General features: G+C 40.8%; 2 protein-coding genes across 4 annotated transcripts in view; one reads left to right on the forward strand and one right to left on the reverse strand.

Moving 5' to 3' along the window:
- The window catches only part of PLEKHG7 (pleckstrin homology and RhoGEF domain containing G7), a 35,754-nt gene extending 24,609 nt beyond the window's left edge, over window positions 1-11,145 (forward strand). Inside the window, 6 exon segments of the mRNA XM_090139806.1 lie at window positions 73-163; window positions 3,485-3,564; window positions 4,484-4,643; window positions 6,925-7,022; window positions 9,762-9,811; window positions 9,813-11,145. Coding sequence (XP_089995932.1) covers window positions 73-163; window positions 3,485-3,564; window positions 4,484-4,643; window positions 6,925-7,022; window positions 9,762-9,811; window positions 9,813-9,867 — 534 coding nt within the window. The 3' untranslated portion in view covers window positions 9,868-11,145.
- A 1,218-nt stretch (window positions 11,146-12,363) lies between these two features.
- The window catches only part of EEA1 (early endosome antigen 1), a 72,231-nt gene continuing 64,977 nt past the window's right edge, over window positions 12,364-19,617 (reverse strand). For all 3 annotated transcript variants that reach the window (XM_031600479.2, XM_031600478.2, XM_090139799.1), the window contains one exon: window positions 12,364-19,306. In XM_031600479.2, coding sequence (XP_031456339.2) covers window positions 19,184-19,306 — 123 coding nt within the window. In that variant the 3' untranslated portion in view covers window positions 12,364-19,183. The remainder of the gene's footprint in view (window positions 19,307-19,617) is intronic.

Raw genomic sequence — 19,617 nt, forward strand, 5'->3', positions numbered from 1 at the left:
GGATGCCTCCAGTTTGTAATTGGATATGTGAGATTCCCCATTCTCTCACTGTCTCTCTCTTTTCGGTGTAAGTGTTTGAAACAAAGCTTGAGAGAGAACAGCGGTGAAAACGTTTTGTCTTCAGCAAGCAGACTTCTTCACGATGGGAGGCTGACACTGGCAGGTAACATCCCTATGCCCTGGTACTAGGAATTGGCTTAGCGAAATTATACTTTGTTATGGCAGTCCAGAATGAATTTTAAGATAGTATGGGCAGCTGCAGGAAAAAAGCAGCAAACATCTTGTCAGAGAGAGCTTGAGAAATAGCCAGACTGCCAAAGGGATGAGTAATGCTCATGATTGCTTATCAGCACATCTGGACATTCAATCTGCCAGGTGCTCAGAAAATCGGACTGACTCTCATGTGCCTGTCACTCAGAGGGAGAGTTACACTGACAGGTTCAAGGATGTGGCAAAAGGACATTGGGAAGTTTAGAGTGTCCTACGTAGAGTGCCCCACAAGCCTGGAAACTGATATCAGGAAGCCTCACCTCTGGCACTGTGCTGCATATTATACTTAAAACGAAAAATCCAGAGATTTTTCCTTTTTCATTTTGTACTTCATCTCTGCTAAGACTGCTGTTTTGATGCAAAGCTTGGAACAAGAAGGTAATATTTAAACAACAGCAAGCTGAGCAGCTTCCCTTCCATCAACAACACACTCACCACCATGCCTGCCACTAACACCACACGGAGCACAGCAGTCCCACATCAGTGTGCTCACAGCCATCTACCACCCTGGCATAGCTGAGAGTTACATCTCCAGACTCAGAGGCACCATTTTGTAGCAGGGCAGAGGCTGCTTACTGGGGAGCAGCTGCCTGCAAATGAGTGGAGCATTTCCTCTTTGCACGAACAGCATGAAGAGCCTGAGTGGTTGGATCACTCGGGGAAGAGCAGCATCTGAAAAGTGGAAGCAGCATGCAAAGGTGGCTGCAGCAGAAGTTGGCCCAGCCACTGCCTTACAACTCCTTCTCCACCTCGACAAAAGCAGAGGGACAGAGAGGGAGGTCCCAATTCTTCCTGTCCCCCACCATTACTATTAGTTTCATAAAAGGAACAGCGAAGGGACAGAGCCCATTTTTCAGTGGTTTTAGTTTTCTTCCCACATGAGGAGGATTGCAGTGGCAGAGGAGAAGGCGCAGCACCAGGGACACGGGAAGCAGAGGGAAAGGCTGCTGCTGCTGTGTATGGGGTGGTGGGCAGAGGAGGAAGAAAGACACTTCTGCCAGCATTCTCCCTGCACTCATTGCCCTCTTGACAAGGCATCAGCACACAACGCAGTGAGGTAAGGGTGGACATCAGGCAGCCACATTTCTTTTTGCAATATGTAATCAGAAAATGGAGAAGGCATGAGCATAACTCTTACCCACCAAGACAGCCAGCTGCCTGCAAGCTGCAGTATTGAAGTGTCCAGTATCTGTCCATCTGTCTGGATGAAATATCTTTCAAGACGCAACTGAAATGTAATGCTGCACAAAGAAAGAAGCACATCCTAATGTCACACCCCTGATTCAAACTTATCTGCTGTTAAAGTGAATTGCACTTCTTTGAATGAAACTGCAACCACCGACAACGCAGTTTTATGTTTTCTGGCAATCTTAGAATCCAGAAGGAAATGCTAGAAAGTTTCTATTTCAAGAAATGCAGGTTCTTCGTCAGAATTTTCAAGGAGCAAATATTCCTGCTGTCAGCTTCTATTTAAAAATAGCACAATCGAAAATGGATGGTTAGGGGGACTGGGAGTCAAGAGAAAGAACAGTCAAAGATCAATATCAGGCTGTCGTGTTACTGTGTGAAAGTCATGGAAAGTCTATGAAAACAAGTTTTTAAATTGGAGAATGAAATGCCCAGGAAGAAGATAAGAATTCAAGTGGCCAACAAATATGAAATTCATCATGGAAAATCTTTGAGAATGCTATCAGTTATTCACCTTCTAAATAAATATATATATATATTATTTCAAGAAAATGAAGACAAGTTACTATCCTCCTCATTTTGCTTAGGGCTTGTTTTTTGGTTAAGTTTCTTTGAAATTCTGCTGAACTTAGCCACAAGGTAAAGAGATTAATTAATAAAACCTAATTTCAGACATGCAAAAGATGTGATAAATTTATGAGATATCAGAAGAGGTTGAGAGAACAGTGGTAGGGTTTGCAACAAATAATTTTTTTCCTGTGTAATGCCCACAAAAGCCATACGCTGTATGAGAGAAGCTGTGGAAAACATCCTATCAAGTTTTTGACTTCATAGAAACTTACACAACTGTATTTTTAAATACACATCAACAGCCCAGCTTATTGTCTTCTGAATCCCCACTGGCACATAAGAGGATCCTCATGGCATTTCCTTTTCAGTAGTTACTGAAAATGTTTTGTACAATCTTAATGAAATGGGTTTTCAAGACAAAGCATTTCAGAACAAAGCATCCAAGAAGGTATTTTATCATCCTGCAAATTGCCTGGAAGCAGTAGCTCTGAGCATCCCTATTTGCAGTGAAGAGTAGCTGGGCTTTTCATGCCCCCAGAGGCTCTACCAGTTTACAGACTAGATAGAGAACGGATAAAGAATAAAGCCTGCAGCACACATAGAGAGTGAGTGTGGAGGTTGAGTAGCAGAGCAAGTTGTGGCAAAACAGGAAAATGAAAGACAAGCAGACATAAAGGAATAAGGAGGAGTTGTAAACAAGAAAAAGATCAAAGGACACAACTCTGCAAATTCAGTCACATAGAGAGCTTTCTGGAGACTCTAAAGGCCAGATTTCCCAGAAGAAGTTGCTTAAAAAGTTGCTCTTGCTTCCATTAAATTATTCCCTATTATTTCTATAGCAATAACAATGGAATTTTCGCCAAGGCATGGAGATACAACTTCAAGACTTCAAAGCGTTCTCACAGACTCCTATTGTATGTCTCACATCCTCATGACCTTCCAAACAAGGAAGAAAAGGGAAGCCAACTCTCTTTTGTGTAGCTTTCGAAAGGCCTTTGTGACACCATCAACTAACATTTCAACAAGATGGTAGTTTGTGCAGAAGGCTGCAGACAGGTGTTTATAGGTAGCAGAAAAGAGTGGCATTCCACTGCTTCCTTATCTGACATTTTCAGAAGGTTACTTATTTACCACATAGGATTTGCTAATTTGTAGCATGCCAGCTGTTGCATTCAGAGGCACTGCGGGTGATCCACATCACTTCTATGGGCAGGCAGTTGTTTCTGCATAACAAAGTAGCTACTACAAAAAGAAATAGCCAAAGTCATGAAAAAGAATAACACATTCAAGTTTGAGAGTGCAGGCTAGGAGACTAGTAGCTGTGTACTGTATTGGAAACCATGTTTCTTTGCTAAGTGTTCTATAAGATGCAGTGATTCCTAGATACGCCTCAATGTAGAAACAGCAGTTCCTTAAAATAATCATGCCATCACACTGACTTTTCTTTCTTCCTCAGAAAGCACAAGACTTCTTGATGTCTACCTCTTTCTATTTGACGATTTCCTATTAATCACCAAAATTAAACGTAACAAAAAGGTAATAATGGATTGAGAGGTATGTGATTGCAGTTGTTACAATGTTTTTCATCTGGATAAATGAATGAACCCTGTTTCTAGATTCAGCGTGTTACAGGAGAGCTACGGGCAGAACTTGCATTACTAGGCCATAACATTTTCCTGATGCTGTTCTTATATGCTGGATTTCTTGAGCTCAGAAGTTTCAAGAATATAAGTTTTATAATGATCCTCTTATGATTCAGACCAACCCAGAAATACAAGTATGCAGAAAAGTATCTAGCTAGTTAAGTTTACAAAGCTGATATAAATTAAGCCTAAGCAGACCTGTACTAAATATCAATAAGCTTAGGTTGAATTTAGAGATATTAAAATATTAGAAGCAGTTGCTCTGCTTTTATAGGACATACAGAAGATGTTGCTCTAGAATCATTCATTGCACAACACCATCCTACAGCATGGAGAGGGATGAAGGGAACAGGGATTCAAGGGGCTTGGTGCCTGCTGGCAAATCTCACTGAGGGTTTGCCTGTGTACGTATTGGTGAACGATCTGAGTGAGGTTGTTACCCATCTGGAGACCCAACAATTCTGTATTCTGCATGCTCATGAGGGGAGACAGGGAAATGTATCTCCAAGAAACTGAGAAAATCTCCTAATATTGAAAGGATAGGTGGAAGAAGATCTTAGAACATCTTTGTTTTCTGCCTGAGGACCTTTATTGTGTTTCTGTTGTGTCATTTCAATACAAGGTGTGACCTTGACAAGAGAGTTCCAGGTACTGATGAGTTTTTCAGAGAAATAGTTTCTGATGTTGCTCTGGCAAATAAACCTCTGAACACCTTTGATAAGACAGAGCACATAATTTAGGGCTGTTTATTGCCTGTACTTCATGAGCAGATGGCAGACAGCATACTAATCAACTTCATTTTCTATTCTCAGAAATACGGGGGCTCAGACACAGGCTTAACCCTTGTCTGTCCTTCCCTTGCTCCGGAGCTGCAGTCGGTTGTAAGAGAAGGTGGGTTTTGCCAAGTCTTGGACCAACCCATCCCACTGGACAGATTAATACTGAAAAACGTTGATCCCATCCATGTAACAGGTACACCCCTGGGTGCATCTGGATGTTTTCAAAAAAGCTTTCTCCATGCATGATGTATGGAGTGGTTTAAGGATAATTTGCTCACAAACCACCCCCAGCTGCATGGAGTACAAAAGCCTCAGCAGTAGTTGGCTTCATGCTTACCATGACCTTCAGACACCCACATTGCAGCCCGTATTCCCCTGCCTGAAACAGGAACTTCCACATGCACATGGGTGACTTTCAAGTATGCTCCATTCACCCCACACGTGGCATAAAGACTCCATTGAGTTCTGTCATGAGCCAACTGTTTTCTTACCACAAATGGAAATCATCCTTCCTAAGCCAACACTTCCCTTCTTCTAGACCTGAAGATGCACCACCATAGGAAACTACTTCCAGTAATGTCTGGTGTGCCTTTCGGTACAACGGGGAGGAGGACCAGCCTTCACAGAGAGTGACTTGTAAAGGTGGATGTTAACTAAGACAGTTTCCCAAATCCAAGGTTGATTGGGGGAGCAGGCATGAAAACAATCCGGACTTCTCTTTAATCTGAACTACCTCCACAAGCTTACACAGCTCAGTCTAATGCTGCCAAATATACGAGTCTCCTCATATATCGAAGAGAAATAAGGAATACAAATCTCCAGGCTTCAGAGCCTGACAGCCATCCTAATCCCAAGGACTAGGAGGAAAAGCTCAGGAAGCTAGAGCAGCCTGTGGAAAATCAATAAATGCGGAAAATAAACCCAGAGCATGTAAAATTTATGATAACCTTGAAACACATTCACCCAGAGTAATTAGCATTCAGTATCAATGCTGATAGCAAATAGAGGTAGGCAATAAAAGGCAAATGACTAAATATGAGGTAAGCAGATGAGCACAGAGGAGAATAACCTTTGTTTAACCGTGCTCCAGACGCTGTCTGCCTGCCTGACAAACCTCCCAACCAACGCAGCATAAATCAAGCCAACAGGGAAGCAGCTCTGGGCTGCTGGGGAGAACAGGGCAGCAGCCCCCCAGTTTGCACATACAACACTGGGCATAAAAGCCACAGTGCTAATGGGAATAATAATTTTGTTTTTTTTTCCTAGCCAGCATTTGCTATGTTCTAACCAGAGTCCCTGTGACAAAGCCACAGGCAGTAGATGAAGTCAACTGCTGAAGACCAGTCCAGGATCCATCCCCTCTCTACAGCCCTTTCCCACACTCTGCACCAAATTGCTGGACTTCTTCACAACATATTCCTATCAATATCATTACAAAATTTAGAGAGAGTAGCCTCCATTGCTTACTTACATTTTGCAATGTCTTGGAAACCTCATCCAAATACCGCACCCACTGGAGTGGAATACAATAAAAATAGGGATTAAAATGACTATAGGAAGCCTGCAGTTCAAATTTTCACCATTTCGCATAAAGCAATAAGCAGAACTGCCAGCACCAATGGAAAATGTTCCTTTCTGGGGAAAAAAATAATAATAATAAAAAAGAAAGGATTAGATATTCTCAGAAATGTGTGACCTTGGGTAATACTACCAGTTTATTTGCATCTCAGGGAGTGAGGTCATGGTAGAAGTAAAAAGTCAGTTAGCATATTCTCATGAAGCTACTTGAGCAGGGCAATGTGGGATTGTAGTGAGCCCCTGCAGCAATCAAAATCAAAACTCAGATTTTTTATCTATGTACATTAGCTTGCTGAAGGTTGATCATATTTTGGAAAGAAACATCCCTCAATACAGGGATTAGAAATATATATGCATATTGCAATATTGTAGAGAAGCACATTTGGCAGCAGGCAGGATAATACTAGCCCAAAGCCTGCCACATCACAGTGAACAGACAAGAGGCACAGCACTGCAGTCGTGCTCTCTGTGAATGCCAGGACCTTGCTCAAGAGATGCAATTTCAGATGTGTTATAGTAGGGATCAGCCTCTGAAACCAGTAACATCCATTCTGACTTGGAAGTTATTCTTATTCTTCTCTAACATCAGTTACGATTTAGTCCACTTGAATGGAAGTTTCTTTTAATGACCTTCAGCCTGACTCAAAAGCAACTTAGCTGCACGATGATTAAGTAATTGAAACTAAAATGAGTACAAGTAGAATTATCTTTCTGAAATAGCAAAGCTTCCCACACAACAAAAAATTAACCCCGCAAGGGTGCACTGTCCTATTAAGAATCATAAAAGATGGCCACATACATCACGTCTTCAGTCATCAGCAGACAGTGTGATATAAATCTGGGGTGACAGCTGCATGAGGGAATTTGTATCATTTCTTCACTTTTTTTCCCCCCAGTTTTCAGCCTGCGAAATGCTTTCCTAATACAGCATGAAAATACGTATGGGCAGTGCATAGCAGTCTTCCTGCTACAAGCACAAACAGAGTCTGCCAAGGTAAGTAGCTCATCTTTTCTCCTCTGTAATTACACAACTACACTTTCCCTAGAGGAGGATCACAGCTGTGACATTTGACCAAAACAAACAAACAAACCAAAAAATGGTTTGCTGGGTCACACATTATTTGCTACAGAATTTTTACTGAACACGTATCAGTTTTATTGGTTTAGTTGTTTATTTTTGGTTGTTTGCATTTTGGTTTTTTTTTTTTTTAAGATAGCAGGTCTTAGCTGTCTGAAAAACATCATTTCTGATTACTAAAACAATTGCCACTCCATGCATAACATATCTGTAAGTACCCAAATCAGAAACCTGTATTATGCTCATGTACACATAGCACACTCCTGCAATTTCAGACTGAGCAGACAGTATGATTCATTCTAGTGTTACATAAATTTAGCCTCATTTTCACACATCACATTTCTAGTAGCAGCGCTGTTTACAACATCTGAAATTCTGGTAAGAACCTTGCAAACCTGGGGTTTGGCTCTTTTTTGTTCAGCTGGTTTTTGCCCCATCATTTAAAATTCATTCTCTAATACCTACATTAAAATGCAACTATGAGTGATAGTGATTTTCCATATAAATTGCAGTAGAGAGTTGTTTTCAGGGAAAAGCAGTGAGTGAACTCTTTCCATCTCCAAGCCACTGGTTCATACTTGGAATAGGCGTGTCCTCAAGAAGTAGTTACCTGTTACTGAACAGGAGAAGTGATATTTCCAAGCTGCCTTCATGCCAGGTTGCAACCACCTTATCAGTGTCTTCCAGTTTTATTTTACTACCCAGAAAATCCAGTACCAAAAGGCTCCTTCCACATGAATTCAGTAATATTGTAGCATCTTGCTTAATGTAGTCTCTCTGATCCCCAGGAAAGGTATACACTATCCAACGCTGTTTTGAATAAACTACTGTATTTCAGCTCCTAAACCTAATCTCAACACAACTTTTTTAAAACAACTTAGCTAGTCGAGATGTCCTCATGGCTTTGGCTGTTACAGTCTGCAAGGAGAAAGGACAACGATCTTGCTAAGACCATCTTGTGAGGGCCATCAGACCAAGAGTTTGAGATAGATAAGTCATGTCACAAGGGATTGCACACTGAATGATGCCGAAAGTGCAACGCTCCCATTGATTCACCCCAAGCAGAGGACAGCTGCACTGCAGACTACCTTGTGGATCCCTGATGCTGATGTGGGCCTGCTCGGGCCACCAGCTCCCCTGACCAGGACCAGGCCCTCCAGCCCAACATGCACCTCTCATTGCAGCATGAATCTGCATCAACTGCATGGGAAGCATGCTCCAGGTTTTTGCCAAGTATGTACAGAGATGTGGTGAACACCTTACCCCACCTCCCTCTCAGGCCCACAGTACTTGGCAGATATAAGAAAACACAGAACTGAAGCACTGCTCACTCAGCCCATCTGTGCAGCAGCCCTGCCTTCTACTCTCTTCTTCCTTGTCCCCACTCCCTCAGCCACAAAAAGCTGATAGTAGAAATCTCCTAAGAGACCACTCCTGGCAGACCAGAACATACTGTACACAATCTCATCCCCACCAACAGTATCAGCAGGACCAAGCAACCACCCCCCAGCCATTTATCTTTCAATTATGTATTTATCTCATTCAGGATATACACACATATAGAAACAACCTGAAGGGTCACTAACCAAAATTTATGAATCCCAGCATAGCATGAAGTATAGCAGGCTGCCTCTCCTCACATTTCTATTCCTGCATCTAAGTTCAGTGACTCAATGCACATTAAAACAGGAAGAGCAGCCACTGACTAAGCAAAACAAAACCCCTGCAGTGGGAGATGCACAGCCAGACCTCCAGCTTGTAATGCTGCTGAACTATTTGCAATGTTTGATCACAACAGTTCTGAGACAGCTCAGTTTCTGTGACCCAGACCACATGAACTACCACAGAGAGGAATTCAGTATTTTAAACCCCTCTGCAGCCATCATCCCCCGCCTTCGAACCTGGATGATGGAGGATCATAGAGTCACAGAATGGCCTGAGTTGAAAAGGACCACAATAATCAAATATTTTCAACCCCCCTGCTATGTGCAGGGTCACCAACCACCAGACCAGGCTGCCTAGAGCCACATCCAGCCCGGCCTTGAATGCCTCCAGGGATGGGGCATCCACAACCTTTTTGGGCAACCTGTGTGTCACCACCCTCTGTGTGAAAAACGTTCTCCTAATATCTAACCTAAACCTCCCCGTCTCAGTTTAAAACCATTCCCCCTTGTCCTAACAATATCCACCCTTGTAAACAGGATATAGAGCTGAATGCTGCCAGCATGGTGCAGAAAAATGAAATTCACATGAGACAGACCTCAGATAGGTCAACCATTTGTGGTGTTGATAGCACTGGAGCTGTCTTAACCACCGTAACAGGGAGTGCAAGCTGTAGGGACAGCATTAAACAAATAAATACTAAACAAAAAGAGGTGAAATAGCCAGCAGCAAACGTAGAAGCAGAACATAAAAATCCCATCTTCATACCAAAAAGGAAACCTTCACTGGACATCTCAGGCCCAGGACATAGTAATATGCTGTGGCCTTAGCAACTGGGAGGCTGGGCTCTGGGTAACTTGTGCTTACTTGAGAAATTAAAAGCCTGGGCCTGAAAAACTGCAAATGTAACTGAAGGCTCATGCGTGCTCATTTCTCTGAACTACTAGAATTTCTCAGATTGCCTAGGCTTACAGATTATTTTTCTTGTAACAGAAAACATGGATGTCACAGATAGAAAGAGCAATCTCCAATTACATGAAGCGACAAAACCAAGAAAAGCACACTCCTCTGCTCAGCAGCTGAATTCTCTGAAATTTAATAATGCCAGTACAGCTCTGACAGATGCAACAGAAGACTACTGTGGTAATAGCACCATTTTTTCTTCCAGTGTGCATTAACTTTCTGAAACTAACAGGCTTCTGACTCAACTAAATAGAAGTGATGAGTTTTGATCACAGGATGTAGGAATAAATTGGAGGAGGAGAATGAGCTGCAGAACAAATACATCACTCTCAGATGCCTTTTTGCTTCAGCTTGGGGAAGGCTCTTCCCAACAAGGCAAGCGTTAATACAACCTGTCCTTTCCTAGAAAGCAGGACAAGGAAAACACCTACGTCAGTGAGGAGAACTCATACACCAGAAGTCTAGAGCTCATACAAACTGTATTCACAAATTTCACAGATTTAAAATTGTAGGTAACTCTCTAGCCATAGCTCCCATGCTTACTGCCTTTCTTCTGTAACACTGCACATTGACACTGTGGGAGCAGATCAGTAAAAGCATATATTGCCTTAATTCTCCATTAATTTTTGTGAGGAGGCTGTTTAACGCCCTGTTTCTTTGAAAAGGTCGTTCTTACATCTAACATCCAGGCACACTGCAGAAGCCACAGAATACATAAAAAGAGAGAACAAAAATGCAGTGATGTTCTACGTATAATGGGAACTTTTTTTTACCTGAAACTTTTTCACAATGTTATTATTAGCAGATTTGTCATTATGTATTATTTACTCTCAGCAAAATTGAACTCCAAAGGCTTTTCAACTTCTCTTTAAAAATGTGAGCTTCTCATTAAACCATTCAATACAGACTGCAGTTCTGTGATCCATAAAGTACGCACTTGCTAATCACTTTTTTTTTATTATTATTTTTTAAGAGATACATGAATAGAACCACAGAACAGTTTGCATCTGCTTGCCACAAAACATTCACAGGTTACAACTGAGGGTGCTCTCAACAAGCTTCTCTTGGCTAAGTGCCTGAAATTAGCCAGTTAAGAGAGGAAGGCAGACTCCCTAGAGCTGCTCTATATGGTCTGCCACATCTCCCACTTGCCGTGCCCAACCAGATAATCACCATAAGCAGGGAAGTTAACTCTTAAAGAACACTTCTAGTTCCAAAAATGATTTCAGGGGGAGCTAAGTAGGGAAACTACACAGATGAGGAGCAGACTGAAAAATTTAGGAGTGCTCTTCCAATTGTTTGCATTACTCATGGTTAAATCAGCTCCTTATCTCTGCTCTGACATCGCGTGAAAGTCATGAGCTCAGTCACTGCCCCTAATCCAGCTCCACCCATGTGGCGGCCTGTTTCATCCACCTGAGCTTGTTCACATCTATACGTACAGATTCCAGACCAGAGGTTGACAGACTTACCTGGTTCACCACTGTTCAGATGCAGTACGTGTTCCTGCTCCTTCCCTTCATGCTCATGATAGAAGTTCCTGTCACAGCTTAATGAAAAAAGAGCAGCTATCCAAGCTTCACACCAAACGGTAAATGTGGAGGACAGGAGAGCAAAACTATGCAAACACAGCAGATCTACTCCAGGATGACATCCAAGCTGCAAACACTTAGCCACAGCTTGGCTTCAACAGCTGTGCTCAATCCCCACTGATCCCATATTCAGCTGCACCCAGTCACACCCTCACATCCCTGCTGCCTCCCCAGAACCTCACAGTATCTTGCAACCGGTGATATTTCCAAAGAAAGATTTTTAAGCCCAGAAAAGTCATGCCTGTCAGCTAAAGCCCCATGCTTTGTGAGCTGTCAGAGTGGGAGTTTTTGCACTTCTGTGTACTTTTAGCCACAAAGGCCATTAAGACAGGTCTGTTTAGTTTACCAGGCAACTAAAACAGTGCTGGAGATCATTTTCTAGAGGTCAGCCCACCTCCAAAGGAGGACATGCTGGGGGAAGACAGAACTCACGCCCTGTGTTCAAAGAGACAAACTTAATGGGCTCTTACGTGGTCTGAAGATGCCCCAGAAAGTAATCAAGGCAGAAATGAACTTCCCAACTTGAACTGTCTTTCAGACTCTCTCAAACTTTCTATACTGTCTAAGCAGAGACCTTAGGAAGATCTGCTTCAGTTTCTAACTGTAGTATTTGTGAATTTTCCACAACTCAGTTGCCACTTTATCATGGGACTGATTGTACATATACTGATCACCTGGGTGGTTCTTCTGCTCTCCATGTGGCTTTTGCCCAACAGCTGAACACATCCTTAATCTGAAGTCTTAGAACAAGCACCCCAGCTAAGTCTTCCAGTTACATCAATTGTCAGATCACATTGAAAGCAACGTCTGACTGACAAAAGCCTTGTGCAATTACTGGGAAAAGAAAAAACTACTCTGAATTTAGGTTGATTACAGTCTCCTCATGAAAGTTTTTGTTGCAGTTTCTCACAAGTCTAAGAAATTGGAGTGTCTAGCTTGCTTTCAAAAGTGTGGCTTCCCACCACTTCATGTATACGATGATATATCCCCCTTTTCCAAGCAGATTGCTGTCTAAAGCAAATGATGGAAAGGTCTATTAGAAAGGTCTAATTTTTTCTTTTATTGTCGTTCATCAATCCTGTAACAGGTTAGAAAACAAAAAATTACATTTCAATAACATTTCATCATTGTTTATACAGAACTGGTTGGTTGATGCATGGTGTCATTTTCTCATCCAAATCCACAGCCACCTTTCAAACCGCAGAGTTTAGGAATTACAGTGCACGCTGGACTAAATTCTTTCACAATGTAAGGCACAACTACATGATCACAAGTAGTAAACACAAACACTGAAATAGAACTTAAGAATTAAACTTCAATGAAAAGGAAACAAAACCCAAACACACTCATGCAAAGTTGATCTACACCTACCAAGATGGTATGATCCAGTTTAAAAGAACTGCAGTACTCTGTAAGTAAAACTGCATCATAAGGCTGTTATAATACATTACCTCTAAATACTGCGTAAGATCTTAAACCTTTTTCCATTTATATTTTACACAATTATGCAGAAAGTAAGTTGTGTGTGCGATATTCACATCCGCAATAATAAACTGATCATTAAAACTCAGGAAAGAGGCAAACAAGACAATGCAGTTTGTGGCACGCATCCATTCATCAAGTTCACATCTCAAGTACTGAAGAAAAAAATACTCAATTAATGGTACATTTGGTGAATGAGGCTATCCATAGCCAAACAACAATGCTGCACACAAAATTGTTTTTACTCAGCAGACCGTGATTATGAAAGCTTGTGGTTATGATTTGCCTCCTGTCCAGCAGCTAGAGTTTGCAAGACTAAAACTACAGAAGTTAAAAGAATACAACAGATTTTACAGTAACTTGAAACTACTGGATACTTCCAAACACATAAAAAGAAAGACTTCATCTTTTTTTTTTTTAATTGTTTTTTGGTGATAAACTTTTGCAATTTTGGCATTCACTATAACTTTTACATAATGTGACAGTGAGCAAACCCTATTAAACTTAATGTTTGAATCTTACGCTGAGAGGTAGTTCAAATGAAATCTTATGTAATGGGATGGTGGGGTTTTATGACTTTTTTTGTGATTTTTTTTTTTTTTTTATACAAAAGTGACAAATCCTATACAAGCAGCATTTTGAACACATAAATATAAAAAGTTCTGGTATTTGCTAACTCAGCGAGACGTTCTCCTAAACACCCCTCTTGTGCCAGGAATCAAGGCTCAGCGTGATACAACAGAGCACTTTGCCATAAAGCCAACAGCAGGAGCCTGGGCCTGCCGACATCTAACAATGAGCCCTGCTCCAAGCCCTCTTTACCCAAAAAAGGCAGAAAACAGATACAGATAGTTAGTTTAGGTCATAAGGGGGATGCAAGGTTGGAAAACATAACTACCAGGCTTCTATTTTCATCGTAACACTGATCCAAGTGTGTTAGTGGGGTTTCAGTAATCTTCAATTGATCTGATACTGCTGTATCTGCTGCACAGCGAGTCCATAGTATGTGGCACGCTGCAGACAAAAGGCAGAGTTTATGACACTAACTAGTACCCTATTTGTTATTGTGATCATAAGATGCATCTAATGCTCTCTCTAAAGATGCAAAGCTCTTAGTTCAGTCCCCCTTAAAAAATAAAAAGTGAAACTGAGTTTCTGTGGAGGGATTTCATTATCCAATTATTGCTGGTTTTGCAAAGCACACCATTTACTGCTTTTCGAGAGGGGCTGTGGTTAGACAATAATTTCAAACTTATCCTAGAAGAGACAGCGAGGTCAATACTTCATAAATGAAGAACTGAACAACTGGCAAAGAACTTGAAAATATATAAAATTCACGTATTCTCGTTTTATAATCTTAAAATGAAGTTCTACAAAGACAACGTGTGCGTGACTACATGAATTTTCTTGTTACATGTGCTCTCAGATGATCTTGCTTTTGGTACACAGTAATTATGAGTGCAATTCTCCTTACATAGCAAGGGGCCAAATGTAATACAGTGAAAAGTCCAGCTGAAGATAAACCTTCTGTCCATTGATTGCAGCTAACACACGCAATGCCAACAATGCCATTCCACTTATTCCAGATTATATTCAGTTAGACAGCAAAAGTGCATAGTGCAAATGACAGTGTTATTTCCTAGTCCCACAAGGACGTGTGTGGAAAATGGTACCCTGGAGGAGTAATTTATCAGTTTTAGCATTCTTAAACTACTGTGTCATTCTTCGTGGCAGAGTTTATGCTCTGTTTGAACTTCAGCTCCAGCAGTTTTCTGTCTGACACCAAGTATTGGTCGTAAATTTTTAAGTTTTGCAAAAAAATATTTGCTAGAACTTTCCATTTAACTGGCATTTAACAATCCAGAATAATACTTGAGTTTTCCAGGTCCCCTCTTCAGGAATGTCACTTTTCTTACCTCTAGTATCTGAGCTTCAATTATTCTTGCTAATGTAATACATACACAGCAAGTTTACTCTGTGCTCCCAAATACCCTCTTCCTCCCCTAAGAAAAGCTCCCTAGTGAGGATTCACAAATAACCCTGATGGTTCCAAAACCAACAAAAATATTCATTGCTCTTGTGAGCCTAGTGCTCCACACTCCACAACAACTTGGTTACTTGACACCTTCCAGAAACAGAGGAAAAAAACTGCACTTTAAGCTAAAACACTGCTGGAAGCAGCAGCAGCAGAAATTTCCCTTTGTCTCCTCATCTGAAGACAGCAAGTTTTCCTACTGTGACTGTTTTATTGTCTTTGTTAAATCGTTGTGGAAAGGGGAAGGTCACTGAAGGGAAGGAATACATAGGGAGAAGAAACAACAGTGAAGCATATCCAGCTAAGATCAAAAGCCTGCTATTGAGCCCCACAATGCAACCTGCCTCCACAGGGACTGCAGTGTAGAAATATGAAGTATGTACTGCTGACATGAGGCTGGAATAAAAATAGTATGATTTGGTATTTTAGAGGCAACAACCCAAGGGATCGTGGCTGCTTGATTAGGAAGAGATGCAGCGTCTTTAAAAAGTTAAAAGAACCCTTCCCCATCCTTAACACCACCATCCTTTATACTTTTTCAATTGCTTCCATAGATTGCCTCAGCCCGTGCAGCAGCTGGTGTTTTACATTCTGCTCCCACCAAAGATTCTGAACGTCCTCTCTGAGGAGGTTTAATCCACAGTTTCAGGAAAAAAAATCCCACAGCTCACTGTCACATTCCTGATGCCATAGTAATAGCTGGTAACCAAAGGCAGCTTGAGGATCCCACATACCTACTTCTGCAAGCATATATTTTACCATTTTTTCCCTCCGCATCTTGCTCCATTATATAGCCTCTCCTCAGTGAATAAGAGCAATGAGGTTCTTGCTAAAGGCTAAAGCATGTCCTCTGTTCCCATGTTCTATTTTTTTCTGCCACTTTTTTTCTGTTTTTGTATTCAGAAAAATCAGTGCACTCAACTACTTTGTCCAGAGTCCTTTAACTCTATGTGGTGAAACTTACCAGTCTTTTTACTCGGCTTTTTCCTATTATTTCTATTCTAAAGCAGTGCAACAACAATAACAAAAAAAAAGCATACTCCTATTGAAAACATACCCATCAAAGTAACAGAATCTGTGAGCAGATTTACAAATACAGAGCTTTTCAACTTCCAGTTTTCCTTATAATAATAATAATCCCCACAGGTCGTTTTCCCAAGCTTGAGTGCAGGTTCCAACCTGAAAGCCAGGCTGACAGCATTATATGGTCCATCAATTCATCAGTGATTACAGATCTGCACTTAGCAAAAGCATAGGAGCATAGGATTTAGCATGAAGACACTAATGTACTCTAGTGAAAAGCTGTAGAACTCCCAACTTTGCTTTAGACTCAGTCCTCAAGCATGAAGGCTTCTGCCCCACTGTTCCTCCTGATTTTAACAATTCATTTTTCTGCAAATATGTATTTGAAAAACATTTATGTCCCCTCAAAAAGTCATCGGTCATCAAAAAGCAACCAAAATCAAAAAGGAAAAGCTGGTTTCACCCTGAAGATGGGGAACTCCACATCAAGAGTTATCCTGCGGTCAACCAAACACGCTGCTTCAGCGGCCAGCTGAGTGAGGTGACTTCGCTCACCTTTACACAAAAGCACTGCAAAAGGTTAAATCAAGAACAACTCTATTACAACTTCTACCATTTTCTCCTTACTGTAGAGCCAACTCCTCAGGTTTCAAACATCCCCACACACAAAGTAAAACATCTGAACACAAGTGAGTCTTTTAACCACTTCCCCTGCTCCCTTGAGAGATTTCCATCTTCATCTACCACATACATTTTATCCTTCATGCAGTTGTGGGAGGCTTCGCCCTTCACTCTTAAAATCCCTTCTGTTTAATGTGTTTGCCCTTTGCCCTGAAAGCAGCACCGGGCTCCATCTGTTTCACAACCAGACCTACACTAGAGCACCACTCCAATCTCTTTACCTTCACCAGATTTCTGAAGTCACCTGACAGACAAAGAAAGGCTTGAAAGCAAACATTCTAGATTCCCTCAGTTAATAAATAAATAGAAGAAATTACCAGAGGCAAAATTCTGCTCTTACTTTCTATTCAAAGAATTCTTATTTTGAGTAGTTGCAACAATAAGGAGATGCAGCAAGTCCAGAAGATCTGTTCATACGGAATGAATGCAGCAACAGACTCTTTCAAGCAAGCAACTCTCAAGTTCAAACTAGAAAAGTTGGTAAGTATTTCACGTTATCATGCTTTTAATTTCAAGCCCTTCTACAGTTGCAAGAACCAGTTAAATAACTCAGCTGGCTTTTGGGAAATAATAAAACTTGTTGAGAAAGAATCCTTGAGGATGCAAATTTAGAACTAGGTAACTACATAAGAAACATAGATCACTACTGGGGAAGAGGGATTAAGAAGTCTTTTCATTTCAGAGTCAGGACTGGACATTTTTCACAAAAGTCTCTTCTTCATTCACATACAGAGCTGTCAGTACATAAAAGTAAACAAGGCAACCTAAAGATTGCCCTGCATGTGGCAGGGGGTTTGGAGATTCATGATCCTTGAGGTCCCTTCTAACCCAGGACATTCTGTGATTCTGTGAAAGATGGCTAACTGTCCACCACTGTAACAGAATTTGTTTCTTTACCTTGGGAGGCAAAGAGTAGAAAAACTGAGGGCATATTCCTTATCTCCGAACAGCCAGCACAATTTTTTAAGACAGAGAATGGCTTGGGTTGTAAGGAATTTATTAGAGTATTCAAGACAAAGGAGCTCTAAGTATCAAAAGAGATAATCTTAGCTCAGAAGAAATAATATTAATAGTTTGGAGGCCCAACACCAGACACTTATTTCAAAGAGAGGCACAGTTAGACACAGGCAGGAAAAAAACGCAAGTATAGAGAAAAACACAAGAAAAAGATTTGGAATTTACATGAACCTCTGTTCAGGAAACCTCTGTTGCTAGTACAGAAAAGTGAAATCTGAACAAACAAAGAGTGGTAAAACACCAGAAAAGATTGCCCAGAGAAGCTGGGGCTGCCCCGTCAGTGGGAATGTTCAAAGTCAGGTCAGATAGGACTTTGAGCAACCTGATTTAGTGGCCATTGCAAGGGGGTTGGAGTAGTTATTTGTCTTTAAAGGTCCCTTTCAACCCAAGCAATTCAATGAATCTATGATCTAAATCTGTATGTATCTACCTGCTTATTTAAAGCTGTTTGGCTGAAAGCTAAGCCAGCACCAGGAGATTTGCATCATCATTCTAAGCAGTGTAAATCATAGAACTAGCATACAATTTAAGAACCCTCAGCAACAGGGAACAGATGGAACAATGGAAAAATGAGGTCTGTTAGGAGTACCAGGTATTCAGCTTTTTCCACCAAAGGTGAAGGAAGAGACAGGAGAAAAGTTCAGCTTAACTGCAGCACCCTCTGAAGAGAGTTTTCTTAAATAGGATTCCTAGTGTGGAATTTCAGAACATGCCTCAGAACCACAAGGACTTCCTGGAGCTTCCAGAGTATGGGCACGGTGACAAATGGACTACAGGCTACTATCCACACTGTCTGTTTTTTAAAACCTGCATGTAAAGGGTTTCTGAAATATTAAAATCAATTCATCAAATATGTAAAAGTGAAATCAGTCCATGTGGGAGAGCTTTGTGTAATGTTCCTACAATGCCCACTAAACTTGGTCTCATCATTTGTTCATGCATACACACGCATACTATGCAGTACAGTATGCATAAAGATATTCCAGTATCCAAGTCCTGCAGTTGGGTAAGAACTCAGGTGCTGATACTACAAATTCTAAGTGGGCAAATAAAACTGAGAGTTGATTCCAGCCATTTAACCCTCACTGTGGAGTTCAAACTTTAAAGAGAAAAGTCCAAAAACCAGAGAGAAAGAAAACAAAACTACAAGGGGTTATAAAGACCATCAGATACACAATTAAATGCAACAATGAGTTATGCTATTACAGCAACATTTGATACACAAAATCCTCACAAGTTTTTGCATCTTCCTTTTCCATTGAAGGAAACAAGAATAAACTGCAGTATCACATAAATGCATTTTCTCTTGAAAAAAAAAAATAAAGATAAAAAAATACATTGTTACTCCTCTGTTTAAACTTTATTTACAAATAACTGGGTATTTCTAATCTAGACATAGAAGCTCTTTCCAGGATAGACGGCAATAAGCTTGGGTGATCTGAGCCCATATATCACAAAAAATACAATAGTTTTACTTGGTATCAATAAACATTTTAAAATATACTAAATTTTGCCAAGTGTTACAATCATTGTCCAAACTGAGTAGTAGTCTGAGTGCTGAATGAAGTGCATCAACAGAAATAATAAATTTTAGTGTAACATTTCTTTGTCACTCACACCAGTTATCCTTGCAAGTCATTAAAGCAAGTATCACAGACTCGGACAGGCTTCTTAGAAGAAGGAGTTAAGGCATTCTTTGCTGAGCACTCAGCACAAAAGATATTTCCACACTGTCTACAGTGATGCTGTGAAAGAGAAAACAAACATTTATTGTGAATATTGATTACAGTGGATAGATCATTAAGAGATCATTATCACGTCAACTCAACTCTCTCATGTCTTAGAAGTTTGAATTTTTAAATAGTAGTTACACAGCACCCTGAGCTTATATCTACATAGAAGAGCACAGGATAAACCCTTTCTAAAGGATATAGGAGTAAAATCATTAGAAGTTCTGCTTCACTGAGTGCTGTTTATGCTAAGTTTCAGAACTGAAGTGGTTGCAACTAATTCTCCTTATTAATTTCTCCTCTTCAACTTTTTTTGGTTGCATAAA

The sequence above is a fragment of the Phasianus colchicus genome, chromosome 1 (assembly GCF_987193195.1).
Source record: "Phasianus colchicus chromosome 1, bPhaCol1.hap1.1, whole genome shotgun sequence".
In the NCBI taxonomy this organism is placed as follows: Eukaryota; Metazoa; Chordata; class Aves; order Galliformes; family Phasianidae; genus Phasianus; species Phasianus colchicus.